This window comes from Strix uralensis, chromosome 3, assembly GCF_047716275.1.
Source record: "Strix uralensis isolate ZFMK-TIS-50842 chromosome 3, bStrUra1, whole genome shotgun sequence".
NCBI lineage: Eukaryota > Metazoa > Chordata > Aves > Strigiformes > Strigidae > Strix > Strix uralensis.
Window position 1 is genome coordinate 110,064,000 of NC_133974.1, and position 17,803 is coordinate 110,081,802.

General features: G+C 45.2%; 2 protein-coding genes across 2 annotated transcripts in view; one reads left to right on the forward strand and one right to left on the reverse strand.

Annotated features, from left to right (window-relative positions):
• The first annotated feature begins 2,011 nt into the window (after window positions 1–2,011).
• The window catches only part of LOC141941891 (calpain-13-like), a 46,657-nt gene continuing 30,865 nt past the window's right edge, over window positions 2,012–17,803 (forward strand). Inside the window, exons 1-3 of the mRNA XM_074864868.1 lie at window positions 2,012–2,248; window positions 13,398–13,467; window positions 14,318–14,436. Coding sequence (XP_074720969.1) covers window positions 2,012–2,248; window positions 13,398–13,467; window positions 14,318–14,436 — 426 coding nt within the window. The remainder of the gene's footprint in view (window positions 2,249–13,397; window positions 13,468–14,317; window positions 14,437–17,803) is intronic.
• Window positions 3,079–8,563, reverse strand: LOC141941220 (heat shock transcription factor, Y-linked-like). Its single transcript, XM_074863557.1, is given in 6 exon segments — window positions 3,079–3,269; window positions 3,694–3,820; window positions 3,856–3,969; window positions 4,065–4,127; window positions 8,079–8,134; window positions 8,554–8,563. Coding segments are annotated over 6 exon segments (561 nt in total).

Sequence of the window (17,803 nt, forward strand, 5' to 3'; positions counted from 1 at the left end):
ACCTTCAGTGTGGCTGGCCTGTGTTTTTCACATGTGTGAATGATTCAAAATAAAAATCTGAGGCTTTGCTCTTACTGGAGCCATCTGCTCTCTTTGTACCGCACCAGGAACATATCAGATCTACAGATAAGTATGTCTGGTAGGAAAGAGCCCTTTCTTCTACTAAAAATAAAAAATAAATTTTAAAAAAAAGCTATAGCATCCAGTGGCTTGAAAGTGAAACTGAGTGACTTCAGGCTAGAAATTAGCACAGTGAAGTTAATTAACTGTAGGAGTGGCTTGCCCAGGGCTTGTAGTAGATTTTCCAGTGCTATTCTATGAGAAGGTACATCTTAAGTGGAAGCCAGAAACTAGAGGCAGGAATCACTGGATCAAGTGCAGTGGTATCTGTCATGCAAGAAGCCAGAGGAGGTGATCACAATGATCCTTCTTGCCCTTAAAAGTCTGCTAATACAGGACTTCACCAGAGGCTTCTCTTTTCATAAGGAAAGGGGAAAAAGTGGAATTACAGCTCAGGACAGTTAAAATGTTGGTTTTGTGTGGGCAAGTGTGAATGAAGGGTGAAAACTAGCATGGACCTTGAGTTATGTTTTGATCCAGCAACATGTAATTCTGCATGACAAAAGATCTGGAGGAACAAGGAGGCAAGGCAGGCCGCACAACCTTCCTGCTACTTCTCTGAACTCTGAAATCCACAACAGAGCTTTTTAGCTGAAGGAAGATCCCCAGGAGATGGTGCGCACGTGTACATCCACACAGCTCTGGAGAGTGCACCTGAAAGCTCCTACTCTGGTTAGACAGAACAAATTGCTCTTAAATCTCTGGCACCACTGCTCATCCAAACATGCAAGTTTTTCGCCTTCCTGTGCCCTTTTCCCACTCATGTCCCAAAAGCCCTCCCACCCCGCTGTCCAGCATCTCCATCGATGATGCACTGCCTCCCTTTGGAGCAAAAGTAGATCTTTGATGGCAAGAGTTCTGCTGTGCTCTTTGATGACTGTAAAGGGGACAAAGTCCACAAGGGGAGATTTTATCTTCTGCATCAGTCCCTAGTTGAGCCAGCAGATGTATTAGCAGGCCTATCCATGCTAGGGTTTCACTACATGTGTGAAATGTTCCTAAGTGAATTGCCTGTTTCCTTTTTTTTTTTTTTCCCTAACAAAAAGGGGTTCGAACATGCTCCAGTCTGAAATAGCTACAAGATGCCACATGGTGACTGCCCAGTTTAAATATGAATCTACAACTCAGATCTGTTTAAACACTGGCCTCCAAACGAACTACTGAGTCCAAAAACCCCAGACCTTGGTGCACACTCATATGAGCAAGTAGTGCATGTGGGATCCAGGTCTGGATGTTGCAGCTTGGTCCCATCACAGCACTGAAGCTTTAGGGAGTCTGGTGGAGCATCTGTGTAAACTGGTAGGAAGCCACCCCCTAATCTGTCTGGGGTCTTTGGAGCAGATCCCAAGGAGAGTCAAGTCTCTGCCTTTAGGTCTCACAGGGAGTGACTTCCAAGCTCTCACTTGTGGAAACGAAATAACTCAAAAAATGCGCTGGGCACAGGTGTGATTCATGGCCATAAGAGTCCTGGGTACCTCTGAGCAACCTCCCTGCTCACACCACCTCCCTCCTGTCCTGTGTCTGCAGCTCCTGCTCCATCCCCTATGCTCGCTTATGTTACAGATGTACCTCAGTGCTAACACAGTGGCTCACTAACAGCTTTGCTCTCTGTCCTCAGGGAAGACTCAAAATTGAATTTGTAGCAGTGACAGCACTGGTTTAAGATAAACCAGTTGGGATTTGATGACTACTCTTTCCCCAGGCATTTCCAGCTAATAAGGATTTTGTCACTGTGAATGCCCTCAGCTTTGCAAGCTGCTGCTCCACAGTCCTCTTGGGGGTGGGGGGTGGATGAGTGGAGGTGTCTGCTTTCCCACACGCTCCTAAGGCACCACTTCAGATCGGGAAACTAATGGCAGTCCATGTCTCTCCTTCATAGGAAAGGGGCACAATGTTCACCCCCAGCTCTGCTCTGACATTGGAGCAGGGCTGGCAAACAACAGGGGCAACAGGAAGCCTCCAAAAACTGAAGAAATTTAATAATCAGGACTTCAACCACCTGCGAACCTCATGTCTGAGCCAAGGAGTGCTTTTTGAGGATGCCACCTTCCCTGCTCATGTCAGCTCCATCGGTCCCAACCTCCTCCCAGAGGATAAGCTGCGGCGAATACAATGGAAGAGGCCAACTGTGAGTTACACCAGCTGGGGTGTTTCATAGCCCTGCTGCTGAATGGGGGCACTGATGGCCAGAGGCTAAAGGCCTTTACCTAAGCAGGGAAGTAGACCCCAGGGGGGGACACTGGAAGAGCAACACTGCAAGGAGGGATCCTTGCTCTGGGATGTGTGGAGGGAAGATAACCTCTGTAACATTAATGATTTCATTGGCTGCCTTTTTGCAGGAAGTTTGTCTCCACCTCTGAACCTGACTAGAACTAGTGTTCCCACTTTGATCTGCTTCTAGAGGACTTTGTGCAAACCTGAAAAGCAATACCTGTTTTAAAGTAATTGGGACAAGGCATGAGATGAAGTATGTTGTCTGCTGATTCGCAGTTGCAGTTTAATAGGCAGTTCATGTGGCATATGGATGTTTAAATTGGGAGGTAGAATCACATACTCAGCTCTTGTATCCTAGGACCTAGTTTAGGGAATCTTTCCATGGTCAGACTGCACCACGTAGCACTGCTGTGTACCATTTGCTGCTGGTGCAGCTTCTGTATTTGCCACATGTTGCCCTTTTGCTAGGTTTTGCTGAGCCCACCACTAGTGCCTGGGGCCTTTGTCTTCCCTGGGCTGGAGCAAACCAGTTCATCTCCCTAAAAGCAAACCCTCAGGGTGTAGAGACAGTAACTGTGAGACTGTAGAGACAGGACAAGACAACTGGAAAAGATTTATTTGGAGGACAGATGCAAGCAGGGAATGAGGGTATGGTGGAGCTTGGCAGCACGGTGGCCTTGGCATAGCAGCAGCAGTGGCTGGGTGCAGATGTCTGGGTGTCTCTGTGGAGCTGCTATGAAGGGATCATTCTCCTCCGCAGAAGCAGCTCCTTACTGCTGACTGAACATCTGGGCTTCTCCTCAGGCAGCCTTTCTTCAAATCTGGGTCCAGTGAGAATGCAGCTGGTGCTGTGTTTTTTACACTAGCACTCTGCTTACAGGTTTGTAGCAGGTGGGAATAATCTCTCTTGAAATAAGGGTATAGTAGAAGAGTAACTAAAAAATGCAAAGGAGAGGAGTTAGTTGCCACCATTTCCAGACTGAGAAAGACAAAGATATGATAACTAAGCATTAGACTCACAAAAGACAACCATGGATTTTAGAAAGAACTCTCAGGGGCATTTTAAAGATGAATAAACTGGAATAAAATGTTATGATACAGTTCTGTTAAGTACTAACTACCGTAGTGTTTTTGCCATTTGGGAGCAGAAGAGAAGCATAGGATTTCAAAAACATACAAACTGACTTAAAAACCCAAATACCACTAGTTTTGAGACACTGCAGTGTAGGATGAACATCTATCCTACTTAAATATCCTGACAGTTATTTCATGTGCAGAGGGACTGATGTACCTTGCCAAAAGCAGAACCTGCTGTTGGTGCTTGAAGTTTGTCAGGTGAGGCAAGTGTTGGAGAATCACCTTCCCTTTTTCTGAATCCATGAAGATTAAGGTGATGAATGAAAGTTTTCATGGAATTTTTTTCAAAAATTTGCAGAGGTCCTCTCCTTACCAGCACTTCCCTTTTGAAGATTTTTTTCAGCAATCACTACAGAGTTTTTGGCATCACCCCAACAAATTGACTGAGTTTCTGGCATCACCCCAACAAATTGACTGAAACCAATTGTTTCCAACAATTTTCCAGAGATTTTTCAGGAAGGAGCAGGATGAAAAGTCACTGGCTTTGACAGACCTCTCCTCCAAAAAATTAAATTATATGCTCATGTCCCAGGGTTCACAACAAGAACACTGAAAAGCCTTTTCTCCTATTATAGAGGTTAAGTCAACATCACCAGTTGCTCTTCTACAATGTATTCAAGGGACAAAAGCTGAGACTGCTGACCCAAATGGCTCGTCTGGAACAGAAATCGAGGATGTCAGTGCTGAAGAAGGCTCCATTTTAATTTTTTTTTTCCTCTCTTTGACCAAAATGTCTACCTGTAGCTGTTTCCCCACCAGCCAGGCTTTGTCCTGCTAGACAAGATGCAAGATAACAGGCAATGGTGTCAACTGCCTGGGGAGCCCAACCAGAAGTTCTCAGATGTCACCACAACACCCAACCTGTGTCACGGTGACATCAAAACGTGGTCTCTGTCTCCTGACAGAATGAAGCAGGGGCAGAAGAAGTTGCTAAATAGCAGTGGTTGCTTTTCATTTATAGAGATGCAGAGGTTTTGAGCCAAGGGTCAGGAAGTAAATAAAACTGTATTTGCATTTCAAATGTCCTGAAAGGACATCCCAGAGTCCAGTTGCCTCTGGGAGTGGGTCCCTGGGGAGGAAGAAGGAAGGCTGCAACATGGAGGAGTCAAACTGCCCCATTCCTGAAGTTTTTCAGTTGTGCACTTTTCCACCTGTGCAGAAGTGTTCATAAACTCTTTGCTCTTAGGTCATTGCAGTGCTAACTGTAAGGATACACAATCCCAGGTGTTTAAGTTACCTAAACTACTCAGCAAAGAGAGACCTATAATTTTCCCAAGGGAGACTGTTTCCTACCTGAATACATCTCCCAGAGTGAGCGTAGTTGCATCATGCTGACAGAGCATGGCTAATTTAACCTATGTCTGTATTTTTCTCAGCCTCCACCATTATCTCCCTCTCACATTAAAAAAATTTGGCTGAAAATGTACCTGTGACAAAACTGGCATCTTGGTTCTAATAATCTCTTAGCCTCCATTTTCTGAGTCATATAGTGTCTGGTTATTTAAGTGGTAATAGCAATTATAACTGCTGTCATTGTTCCAGATCCAATTGAGCAGTTGAGCAACATGCTGCTTCTATTTTACCTTGTGCATTGTCAAGAGAATTGCCAATTACTTTCAGAGTTTGGAGACTTCATATCTGGGGATAATGGATAAAGTAGAAAGAAAACAGCTTGATTCTTAGACAGCAATAGTCAGTGGTGACAGTCAGAAACAACTTATTTTGACTTGTAAAGTGAGCTGATTTAATATGGGAGTCCCTGCAGGAGGAGGTGGATTAGGTGCACCAAGACAACATTTGAAACGTCACTTTTCCTAACTCTGCAGTAGTTGCAGTTTGCCATCAGATGGGGATGGCTCCAGGCTGTGTTTTCATCCACGGGCCCTCAGTTTACATCCATTGAAACGTGTGCAATTTGTGACAGAGATTTTTCATGTGGTACTTCAAGCATTACTAGAGGTGGGGCTGGAGGTGCCAGTTACAGCGGGAGCTCTGCAATTAACTGACCTTTTGGTTCACACACAGATTTGAGAAATGGAAGATAAGTTCTATTTTAGACTGAACAAAGTATTTTCTATAGCTGCACTTTTCTAAAGATCAGTCAAAGGGAAATTCTCCTTGAAGAGTTATATCAGATTTAAAAAAACTGAGATGCTCCTTTAAAAATGTTCAGAACAAATTTTTTCATTGTTTGGTGCTTTTCCTTCACACAAGCAATTGAGTGGAACAGAGGAAGATATGAAATGATTTGCTGTTGCTGAATATGTGTTTTTAATCAATTAATGTTTAGGCTAAAGATTTCACTCTGTTCTGATCATAATGTGTAATACTACACAGATGCAAAAGAAACAGGATTAGGACGATCCAGATGATATGGACTGTGGTGGTGCTGAATGTGGAATGCTTTACTTTTGCTTACATTAGTTATATTTTCAAACATGTATGTGTGAAGGGAGAGAGATTACCATGTATTCAGCAATGCTTTGGCCCTGCACCAGGGATAGCCCACCATTGTGCTCAATATGGTGCCCATTACAAGCGTTAAGGATAGTCTCAGATCTTCAGTTGCTTATGCTTTAAAAAAAGGCTAAGATGGGCAGAGGGTGAAGTTGCTGAAGATTTTTCTGAAGGGTCTTCAAGGTCACAGACTACTGCTCCTGCACTGCTCACCCTTTGTCTCTTGGGGACCCGGTAGCTCCCTTACAGAGTGAGGGATTGCTGAGCAAGAGCTGACATAGGAGGGTCAGTCCCCTGTTTAACATAGACTGTGACGTGTGTGGGTGTCGTGGATGAAAGTATTAACACGGTGATGGTTTAGCAGGAAATCTAGATTTATTAATAACTAACAGCAATTTATCATTACAAAATAATTCAGAAATGTTGAAAGAAAGAAAAGCGACTTATTTATTCTAAAATGACAAGATTCACACTAACTTACTTAACGGTACCTTAATTTATACATATATACATACACATACACAAAATGTACAAACACACACGCAGAGACAAAAGTATCTTGGATCCAGTAGAATGAAGTATGTACCCACACACCAATAAACAGAGAAAGAGCGGGTGAAAGAGAAGCAAGCTCAAAGGGAAATTTCCCTCTCGTATTTAGAGTAAATACTCACAATGCCTTGGCATTCTCAACGGGCAATAATTGAGACTCGAGCGGGTGGACTTCACCCTGGCCTTCCGTCAGCTCTGGCAGCAGACGACACCTTAAGGGTTTTGGTACCTGAGAGGCATCCCAGCTCAGGGGAGATGCTGGTCACAGGCCCGCTGCAATACAGGAGAACTCAAAGGGTCTCCCTTGTAGTCGCAATTTATAGGGTCCAAGATAACTGACTTTTGTCAAATACCTTCTGGTGCCTTCCAGCAGTTGCACAAGAACTTGATGAATGTGCAACTCTGTTATTGTTCCCATTTGACCACATCCCAGGCACAGGTGTGCCAGGCCCTTAGGAGATGATGGGCTGTTTTAACCCTTTCTGAGCAGTCGGGAGGGGCAGGAGCCAGGCTCGTTAACATTAGCAGTCCTTATCTCCACAGACTGGTGTATAGCTCGGGGGGTGTGGGTGGAATCACACCTAGCACCAAGCATCCCAACAAGGAGGTGCGGGGAGGGGTAAGAATTGCACCACCACAGTGGGGCAACCAGAAGAGAGGGAAAAGCTGCAGGGTAGCCAAGGGAGGTTTGAGGATCAGCATGAGAGCAATTCCTGAGTGCCTCTGATGTGACTCGTAGGAAAAGTACATGGTGAAAGGACTGAAATAGCTGACATGGGTTTCCTCTGCATCATCACAGTCTGTAGGATCAGGGCACGGACTCCCTGGGTATTTGTCTTGTGTCTAGTGTCAGGGCAAGGGAAGAGTAGGGTGTATAAGTCCTTGGATAGAAGTCACAAGAAGAGACTGCTTTAGTGTGAACTTGAGCAAGGGATACACCTTGTCCCCTTAGCAGAGACTCAGAGAACTGTGCTACTGCACTTAACATCTAAAAAGCATTGGGGAAAATTATACACTTTGAGCCAACACTTGTTTGCTGGGAAAAGTGATTTGACATTTGATTCAGTAATTTTGCAAAAGGGCTTGCTCACATTTTCCCCCCCTTCCTCTCTCCCTTCCCAAAGCAAATGTAACCTTCTTCCAGGAACAGAGTACCTATCATGATTCTGCACTGTTTTTGATGATTATTTCTTTATTGGCATTTTATTTGATTCCCAGAAATTTCCAGGAATTAACGTCAACATGAAGGAACTTTGAACCCAGGAACTGACTAAACCAAAATGGACCCTTTAAAAAAATTTTTTTGGAGTTAGGATCTTTACAGAGAAATAAGCTCAGCAGGAGTTCCTACTGCATCAGCCTTGGCCTGTCTGTAGCTAGAGGGGAGAAAAAGACAGATTTTATTCAGGCAAGAAATCAAACAACAGTTTAAAGTTAACCCAAAAACTTAGCTCTAATAGCACAGAGGAAAAATGAAGAAAAATCTACCAAGAAAAAAAAAAAAGGGAAAAAGAAATGTGGATTGTCACATAAACTGCTTAAATAAAGCAAATTATGAGAAATGTGTGGCAATGAGGGATAGTGCTGTCCTGCACTACCTGCAGGGCTGTCACCATGGGGCTGTTCTCTGGCATGAGCCAAAGCCACTTGCCAGCTGTTCGTGGCGGAGTTCACAGCTTCAGTGTTTCCCAGGGGCCACAAGGCCCTTGGATCCTGTTCAGTGTTTCTCCCTGATGAAAAGCAAAACCAATTCATTTTATTTTTGAGTGTGCGTGTGCAATCAGTATAATTGAACAGAAGCAGCATTTCCAGGCTGCCATTGTCCCAGCCCTTGCCTACTCAGCTGATTGCATCTGACCTCGACTTCAGAGTTCATATCTCTGGGCTGAGGAAGCTGCAGTGCGTCACCATTTATTACATCTGTCTTTCTGCACAGGCTTTAGATGAGGAGGGCTTATTTGCATAGTATCTCTGGGCTCTGTTGCTTTTGGAAAGGGCTGGTTGTTGCGGGGGGAGTTAACACATCCCCGGTTGAGGGGAAAGCAGTGCTCCTATGGTGGTCTATTGACTCACCTGCTTCCATTTTTCTCAGGCTGGGGAGTCAGCTAGCAGGATTATATGACTGTCGTGGCCACAGGGGATTAGTTGGTAACACTGTGCCACTTTGTAAACTTCAGCCTGTACTGTACGGTCCAAGTGGGAGGTTTCAAGACCTCTGAGGAAACTGCCTCTCAAAGGCTTGGGTAGACAGGATTAGCCGCATTGTTTACCTCCTTTGTATATACCTCCTTTGTTTGCAATTATCATTGTTTTTTAGTGCTAAGCCACACAGAACAAATGGATTGCAGGTAAAATCTGAGCTGGTTTCTGTTTCTGCTCGTTATTGGACACCAGTCTGTCCTTTAACAGGACTTTGCTCTCACGTTTGTGGCCTCCCCACCTGTGCAGAGTCTGAGGACCTCATTCCTCCATTGTGAGAGAGAGCTGGAGCAGAGCAGAGGTTTTTAAGCAACTCAGGCATTTGTATTGAAAACAGACAATTAGGAATTGAGCTATTCTGCTGTAAAGCGGGAATTGAGTTCTGCTGGTGCAAGTAAACCCCTTGAGATTAGGCTGTTTTTTCCCTGTCTAAGAGAATGTAAAAGAAAAGCAGAATATGAGTTTAAAAAAAAAAAAAAAAAAGATTAAGCAGATTCAAGGAAGTGGATTCACAAGTCCCTCAAGCTCTAATAAACACAAAACTGTGGATGGAGCCTCCAGCCTGGGAAGTCCTTTAGCCCACAAGTGATGGAGAGTGGGAGGATATATGTGGGAGGAGCATTAGTTTCGGCTTGCTCGGTTATCCTCTCCCTCTCCAAGCTGTTGGAGACAAGTCATTTCAACAGGCAGACCTTCGGTGTGACCAAGCGCAGCTTATCCATTGTTCTGCCCTCCCTCATTGCTCCAGCTGGCTTATTTCTGTGTTAGGTATTCTGTGAGGTTTCCTGTGGTTAGGGGATGTGTGACAGTGGTGTGCCTGACCCCTCTTCAGTGCACTGCTAGGCAGTGCCCTCAGCCCAGGGAACTGCAATATCATGTTTGCTTCCTAATTCAAAGCAACACTATTACAGGCACAGCAGTGATGCTGAATTAAGATTTGTCCAACTGAGAACAGTTTGGCTTTCAATCAGTACCAGCCTTTTTATTTTTCTTAGTGTGTGTTGAACAGGGAACACCATGGCTCACGATGGCAGGACGTGTCAGGAAGGTGGAGCTGGAGCAGGGGGTAGCAACACAACTGCAGCTGAAGGGAAAGATGTGGAGCTGTGGCAGGAACGGAAGCGGGGCTGGGATTTTACTGTAGGGTTAAGGTGAACTGATCAGGAGGTGCCTCTGCAAAGAATCATCTCCTACCTCTTAACCCTTGATGGCCTTGTGCCTGCGCTCAGGATCATGCTGGGCCAGTGGAGAGGTCTGTGGGAAAGTGTCCATGGCCAGACCCCCACACTGAGCAGCAGCCTGCAGTCAGATTGGCTTATACTGCCTATGAAATCCCACTTCAGGCTTCCGATTTTCCACAAAAATGTCTGACTGTGTCCTTTGTATGTCTGCATGTGGCCTACATCTACACTACTAGCCTACAGCTTTGTCTGGGGACTTGTTCTTCCTTCAAAATTTCAAGCATTTATAAAAAGAAATTTAGAGACAAGTGCATGTACACGGCGCTGTCCTTCCACCTCTCAAATTAATTCTCCATCTTGCCCTTTGGATAAACAGTACTTGTGTGATAAGACCATTCTCTAGAGGATGAACTGTTTTGAACTTGAACTTCTTTTTTATTCTGAATGCATAATGAAGTCTTCAGTGGGCCAGGGAAAATGTGTGATGATAGCTTTGTCCTGGGGGGATGAGTTCAGGCAGAGCCCTTGACTTGCAGCCCATATGGTTGCCTTCACTGCTGGACTCATAGATACTCTGAGAGAGACCACGTGCCTCCTTGAGCTCCCTCTTCTTTCCCCCTCCAGCTAAAACTGAAAAGTCTTGGGGAAGATGCCACAAAGCCTCACCATCATTTCTTAGTGAAACAGGGCACTGCTTCTGGACAGGCAGTTAAATCTGTGGTTTCTCTATTTGTCATGCAGTTTGAGCCCTAGTGAATAGTGAGGCTTGCACATTTTGTCTAGTGGTAACTATGTGCTTAGCCATGTTTTGCAATAATGGATGATAGTTTCTGGTGGTTTATGACTGCTGTATTCTTACCTTTGAAGGAAGAGGAGCTAATTGAAGACTTCCTTGCCTCCCTCTCCTCTGGTTGAGAAGGCCCAGATTTCCAAAGCACTGCACCCATCACAATTATGTCCTCTCTAAGCTCTTTCAGAAATCCTCTGCATTTAGTTCAGGCTCCACACAACATCCTTCAAGGGAACAGCTGTTCCACCATTGACTTCAGGGGTTGTACTCTTCCAGAGCTCTTCTGAGTAGCCGGTCTTGCAATTCCCTGCCACTGCCCTCTCCTGCCTTTGCTTCAGCTTCTGTTTGTCTCGTGCCCTTCCTTGGCTCACACCCAACGCTCCGCAAAGAGCCCGTGCTCTGTGCAGTGCATCCTTTCGAAGCGTGCCCATGCTGCCTCTTTCTCTCAAGCCTGCAGAGAGGTGGCTACACTGAGAATCACAAACCTCTTGTTAAAACCTGCCCCGCCATTTCTGACCACAGTGCATGCAATGAGAAGGACTGCTGCCATTTCAGCCAGCAGCAGTGGTGTCAGTTTAGTGGGAATTCACCTTGCATTTGCCGCATAGTTTCTGCAGAGGGACAGCTGCTGAGCAGCCTCTTTTCCATGGCTAGTCAAGCACTCTGTGTTGCTTTTCAGTTATTGCCTCCGAAGTCTGTGAGGAACACACCCCACTGGAAGCAGAGTTTAGTGTGTTGTGGGTGGGGATGACAGGGAGAGTGTTTGAGTTCAGCTTTTGTTCTCTCTGATAGCCACAAAATCGTCTGTATGCACACTCAAGCCATGTTGCTGGGGCTGACTTCAGATCATGTCTTTTCTGGTTTTAGACAAAATGACTGGTTTCTCTCAGCGAACCTGCTTAATGACTCAACTCATCCCTGTTTGCTTACTGGGGAGTCAAACATCCATGTGGGCAATAGGGTATCTGCTGAGGCATCTAATGGGCTGACTTTTCAGCCGGTCTCCATAACAGGCTATCAGAATCCACAGTAGACTTAAGAGCTTTATCATCCCAACACAGAGCAGAGCATCAGCCCTTTCCTTGGGAATCTCATCAGATGCAGCTGCCTTCCCATTAGTTTCAGGCTCGTGTTTCTATATGGTGGTTACCTCCATGGCAGCTCTGCACTGTAGCACATCCATTAGACCCCAGCCACCCTGCCTGGGGTAACTAGGACTTCAACAGCCTCAGAAATGATGGGGAACAAAAATACCCATTCCTTTATGCTGTTGGTTTTCTGGGATGACTATTGGCAAGTCAGACACAGACAAAGGCACAGGTCAAGTTCAGAGCCTTGTCATGCAAGTTACTCTTTCCTGCTTGTGGGAGATTTTGAATTCACTCAGGTGAGGGAGGCAAACTGCTGTCAGGGAAATAGAAGCAGGGAGAAGATAAAGATAGGGCATATGTAGAAGTGAAGGAAGAAGGACTGAGCGCTCCTGCTTCCCTGTACAATGAACAGCCACTGCTGCTGGTGACCACCGCTTCTTAGGCCTGCCCCTGCACTATGGGTAAATCTCTTATCGCAAATCCCTGAAGTCCTGGGATAGGTGTGGATGGCTGTGTGAAAGCATCTGTTGAGGAAGATGCCTGCCCAGACTTCTTTCCCAAGTGTCAGCAGTGCTGTGAGACCATGATCTGTCTGCCAGCCTGGAGCAGTGACGTTGCTTTGCATCTTCTCCTGACAGGAAAACTTCTTAGAGGGGTTTGATCACCATGAAGCCATTTCAGAAAACTGACAGCGTTTGCTAATGCTGAGTTCATGCAACCGTGTGAGTCACGTTGTGCGCTGGTCTCGTTTTTGTGCAGCATGTCAAATCAATTGGGGAGAAGAAATGCCAGGGCATTATTATGCTGTATTATTTTTCTTACTCAGACATTTTTTCTCCCTTTTATCTCTTCATTTTCTTAGGTGCATGGTGACTTTCCTATTTAAGGCTGATTGCTCTTTCAAAACAGAGCCTTACTCAGTTGGAGCGTGCCAAAGGTTACTGACAGGGAATGCTCGGGCCATTCCTACCTGAGCGCTCAGATATCCCAATAGCAGATGCATGTGGGAGAATGGTTCACATTTCTGTGTGCAAAGCTAAGCTCTGAAGCATTTCCCCCTTCACTGCCCAAGCAAGACTCTCAAGGAATGCAAGGAGAATTCTGCCTGAATTAAATATAAGTCAGCCAGGCCTATGGGATTTTGCAGCCAGAGATTAAGATCTCTTTCTATAGCTTCCTCACCAGAGTAACAAAAAGTATCCCAGGCTGATCTGTATTAGTCCTGCATGGAAACACAAAAGTCTCAGAGAGTAAAACATTCCCAGACCCAGTGCTGAGCTGAAGTACAGACCCTGCTCCACTTTGCTTGGAAACCTCTGTGTCTCTGCCTTACTGTCCCCCAGGAAACTGCATGATTTTGCAGCTAGGCTCAAAGCTCTCTCTGAAAGGTGTTGGTAGCATTAGAGAAACCCAAATGAAAACTCAGTGAGCACCGAGTCACAAGTCCCCTTTCCTAGGAATAGCTGAGCAGACTAAAGAAGGGATGTGTGAGTATCTCCTCTGGTTTGTTGGTGGCAGACAACAAAACATCAGGGCTCAAGAGAAATAGTTTTCAGCTGTGGAAAAGCTAGGCAGGCAAGGGTCTTCAAGGGACAGGAACACACTGCTGGCAAAGGCTGGGTACTCACACTGCTCTTTGCATTTTCTTTCTTCCAGGAACTTCAGAGAAATCCTTATTTGATCATGGATGGAGTTAGCAGATTTGATATCATGCAAGGAGAAATAGGTAAGGTCATATTCCTGTTTTGGAAAAGATTGGCACAAAGCAATAACCTGTGATTGCTTTGTTATGTTCTGAGTGCTCGGTGGGAAGACATGGACCGTGGTAGTTGCAGTAAACAATTAGTGCAGGTCAATCCAGACTCACACAAGTCCACACACAATTTATTGCTAACAGGATTCCCAGATGCAACAGCTATAATCTCTGTTACTTATATATGGCACCTGCCCTCTATGTATATATAGGGACAAGCATAGAAAGGGAGGTCCAACTGAGATCAGGCAGATGCTTCAAGTACAACAACAGTTCTGGGGTAAGTAGGCACAGCTCCAGCATGTGTAGGACTGAATTTTCTTTTCATCCTAATGTCTTCATCTGACGCTCAGTGTTTTCTTTCCTGTGGATATTTCTGTCCATCTTCTCTCATACTTACCCAGACATGTGTCTGCACGCTATATCGGCTCCATCTTTTTCTCCTGGCCCGTAACCATGTTTGTCTTTGGGAGCAGCTCTGCTCCCATACAGAAATGTCTTCCCCTTTCTCACCCCCCTCAGGGGCTTGAAGATTTCCTAAACAATGTTCTAGACTGCAATTCTCAACATGACTGCAAAAGATAAGAGGAACATGAAAGTAGAAAAGGATGGCTGGGTGGCATCAGGGTTCCTAAAGGACATTGATGGTGAATACCAGGTAGTGGCTCAGCATTTTTGGGGAGGAAAGGGAGACAGAAGGATGTTGGTTTCTTTTAACAAGCTGGGTCTTAGACGTCTTAGATGTTGAAGTCCACTCTCCTAAAGACATGGTCCCAAACAGTGAGCAACTGACTAAATGTGTGGGATTCTTCCCTCCCTTGAGGTGACTGCTGGCTGCTGGCTGCTGTGGGCTCCCTGACACTGCAGAAGAAATTTTTGGAAAATGTTTTACCAAAAGACCAAGGATTCCAGGATGGTTATGCTGGGATTTTTCATTTCCGGGTATGTATTCTCTGCTGTATTGCTACTGTTCAGGCTTGGCTGGTTGGATTATATAGGGGTCCAAACTGTAGTCCCGGATCTCGACATCCTTTGATGGTTTGGTTCTTCAGGACTGACTCCCAGTTCAGAATTTTGCAGAAAATCCCAAATTTTCTAATGATTCCTTGTGTTCCAGGTGGTGTAATCACACTTCAGGGAATTTGCAGCCCTTTTCTGAAAGCTATGACTCCAGAGGTACAGATACCAGCTGTTCAGATAGACTTGAGTACATACATGTTTCAGATGGCATTCTGGTGTCTGCTTTGATTTGGACAGTTTGTTATGACTGTCAGCACACCTGTGTTCTTTATCTGTTTGGACTGGTTTTCTGTTTCCCCATACACTTCACCTTGCCCTTTTAGCTCATGAAAAAGGCTTGAAATTAAAAACCCTTGGAGACAGATCAGAGGAACAGGCTTTTGATAGTTTGCAAAGAGATTTGTTTCAGAGAGAGGAGCAAGGCTTTTTAGTAAATCTCACTTTCTACCAAGAATCTCCCAGGAGAGTGATTGGGATTGTAACTAGCAGGCCCTACTTGCTTGTATCTGAGTTGACCAAATATCTTGTGGGATTAGAAGCCCTTGCAGTCCCATTAAGCTCCAGAAGCTAAACTGGATGTAGTGGGAATAAGTATATACTCGGCCATTCATCATCCCTCTTTTTTCACAAATCTGTTTTGTTATACACAGTTCAGTATCAAGCAGAGAGCTCTGACAGCTAAACGGGGGTTGTTTAGCCTGGAGAAGAGGAGGCTGAGGGGAGACCTCATCGCCCTCTACAGCTACCTGCAAGGAGGTTGCAGAGAGCTGGGGATGAGTCTCTTTAACCAAGTAACAAGTGATAGGACAAGAGGTAATGGCCTCAAGTTGTGCCAGGGAAGGTTTAGACTAGATGTCAGGAAGTATTTCTTTACAGAACGGGTTATTAGGCAGTGGAATGGATTGCCCAGGGAGGTGGTGGAGTCCCCATCCCTGGAGGTGTTTAAGAGTCGGGTCGACATAGCGCTGAGAGACATGGTGTAGAGGGGAACTGACAGTGCTAGGTTAATGGTTGGACTAGATGATCTTCAGGGTCCTTTCCAACCTAGTTGATTCTGTGATTCTGTGACAGTGAGACTTCTTTGACCCCCTAGAGCTCTCATGGAGCAGCACCAGGAGGATTATCTTTCAGGCAGTCTAAATTTTGCACTGTTCCTTTGTTCCTCAGAATACCAGATGTTTCTGTCTTGGCCCATTTCCAGCATGCAGAGGTGCACCGTATGAGATAAACCAGCTGAAGGGACACCAGTCTGCTTAAAACACATTAAAAGGATGCAAGCTAGATTGTCTTTCATGAGAGCTTTAAAAAAATTAGTTAGGAGCAATCCTTAAATCTTAAGGATTCCTTCAAATACCTTACAGTATTTGAAATGTTTCCCCTATCATCTCATCTGCAAATCAATGCTACTGTTTTTGGCTTTCCTTGAACAATAGACCCCTGAGAAAGCTACTCTGAATGGAAATGCTTCTCGGCAATGCTTTTCAGTTATTCCATCAAAGATATTTTACTGCCATCCACAGGCTAAGCCACCAGTCCTCAGTTCAGTGAAGAATCGCAAACAAGGCATATCACATGCTAATACAAAAATTTTAGCTTATAACTTTTCACCTTTTTGGATCTGGAGCACGTTGCCTCTCAGGAATACAAAGGGCTGCTCCAGCCTTCCTACACAACCCTGGCTGTTCGGCTGCAAGAGTTAAGGTTGTTAAGCTTAATCAGCTGCAGTTACGATGGGTGACGTTTTTTATCTAGGGAATAATTACAGTGACATTATTTCACCAGAAATTAAGTTAGTCGCATGTTTATATAGGAATCACTTTCTCTGCCACAGAAGCTCTGACGCCTGTGAGGCAGGGTGTGCCACGCGTTGTGACATGGAGCGGCAGCAGCTCAGTCTGGGAAAAAAACAAATATTCTGCAAGGACCACAGGAGGTTATGGCACAGTGCATCAACTCAAAACAGGGGGGGTCTGCCCTGCGCATTAGTGTCTCTGCTCTTAGGAAGAAATTGATGAAATCTTTAAAGGCCGTAAGTGGTCAAGATCCCAGTTTCAGGACACATCCTAAAGGTGCCTTCTAGCACCATGCAAAAGAGAGTGGTTGAAAGGCATGGGATTTTCACCTTGCTCAATTCCAGAACTGGATATCTCTAAGATTCCTGCCAAGGGAAGGGAAAAAGGAGGAAAAATAACCACACAGTATTCCCCGTCTGACCAGCAGCACCCTAGGCGTGTTGTCATCTTGCAGCTGTCCATTTCTTTTTCCTCCTCTTCTAAGCACAGAAAAATAAAGTCCTAATTTAAAAGGCTCACCACAAATGTGGAAGCGAAGAACTTCCCTCTTTGCAGCCTGCCTAAATAGGGATTCTTTGTTTCATTTACTACCATGTTCCCAGCTGCAGTACTTTAAATCCTGAGAGTATAAAGAAATTTCATGATGCCAGACTCTCAAGCCAAAAACTGGGGCCATTGGCCCTCTCTGAAGGCATATGGGGGAGAATGGCTTCTCCTGTACCACTCTTGCACTCTCAGAGCATCCTAGGACTTTCCATGAGGTTTCTCATCCCTATTGTGGCTTTTCCTGTCCTTCTGAGCTCAGGTAAGACCGAGATCTGAAAGTCTGCAGCAGTCAGGACAAAGCAGCTCTCTTTATCCAGCTGAAGAAAATTATAGTGCTGCATTCAGAAGGCCTCCAAGCTTGAGCTCCCTACCAAAGATGGGCAAGGAACTTGGCTTTTGGAAAAATGTCACTCAGTGGGTTTGAACTGCATTAAGCCCCAGAGCCAGTTCTGTATTGTTCTGTTTGCCTGTTGTGTTTGCACATGAAGCAGCATGGGGAGATGTGGCTGGATGTCACACCTTTTCTCCATACAGACCTGCTGCCAGGTGTTGACTGGTGACAGGAGGGCACGTTAGATGACCAAAAGGACATCTCCTTTTGGACTGTCCTTTTGCCTGTCTCTCTTTTGGGCAGAGGACAGCCAGTGGCAGGCTTTTCCTCAAACCCCATCCTGCTGAAATTAATCAGAAGCCTCAAACCACTCCTGGAGCTCAAGTTCGGACAGTCCAACCCTGCCACCTCCTGCTGCCACTAGTGTAGGAAGTGAGAGGCTGGGGTGAGGCAAAATGTAAGTAGGATCAAACCTGCTTTTGGCTTAGCAGACTGTAAGCTGCTTTGCTGCTGGGCAGATCTGGTCTTGTGCTTTTCTAACAGAACAGCTCATTTTGGGGTTTTTCATTGACCAAAGCTGTTGAAATAAAATCATGCTAGACTAAATCTATTGCTGGCA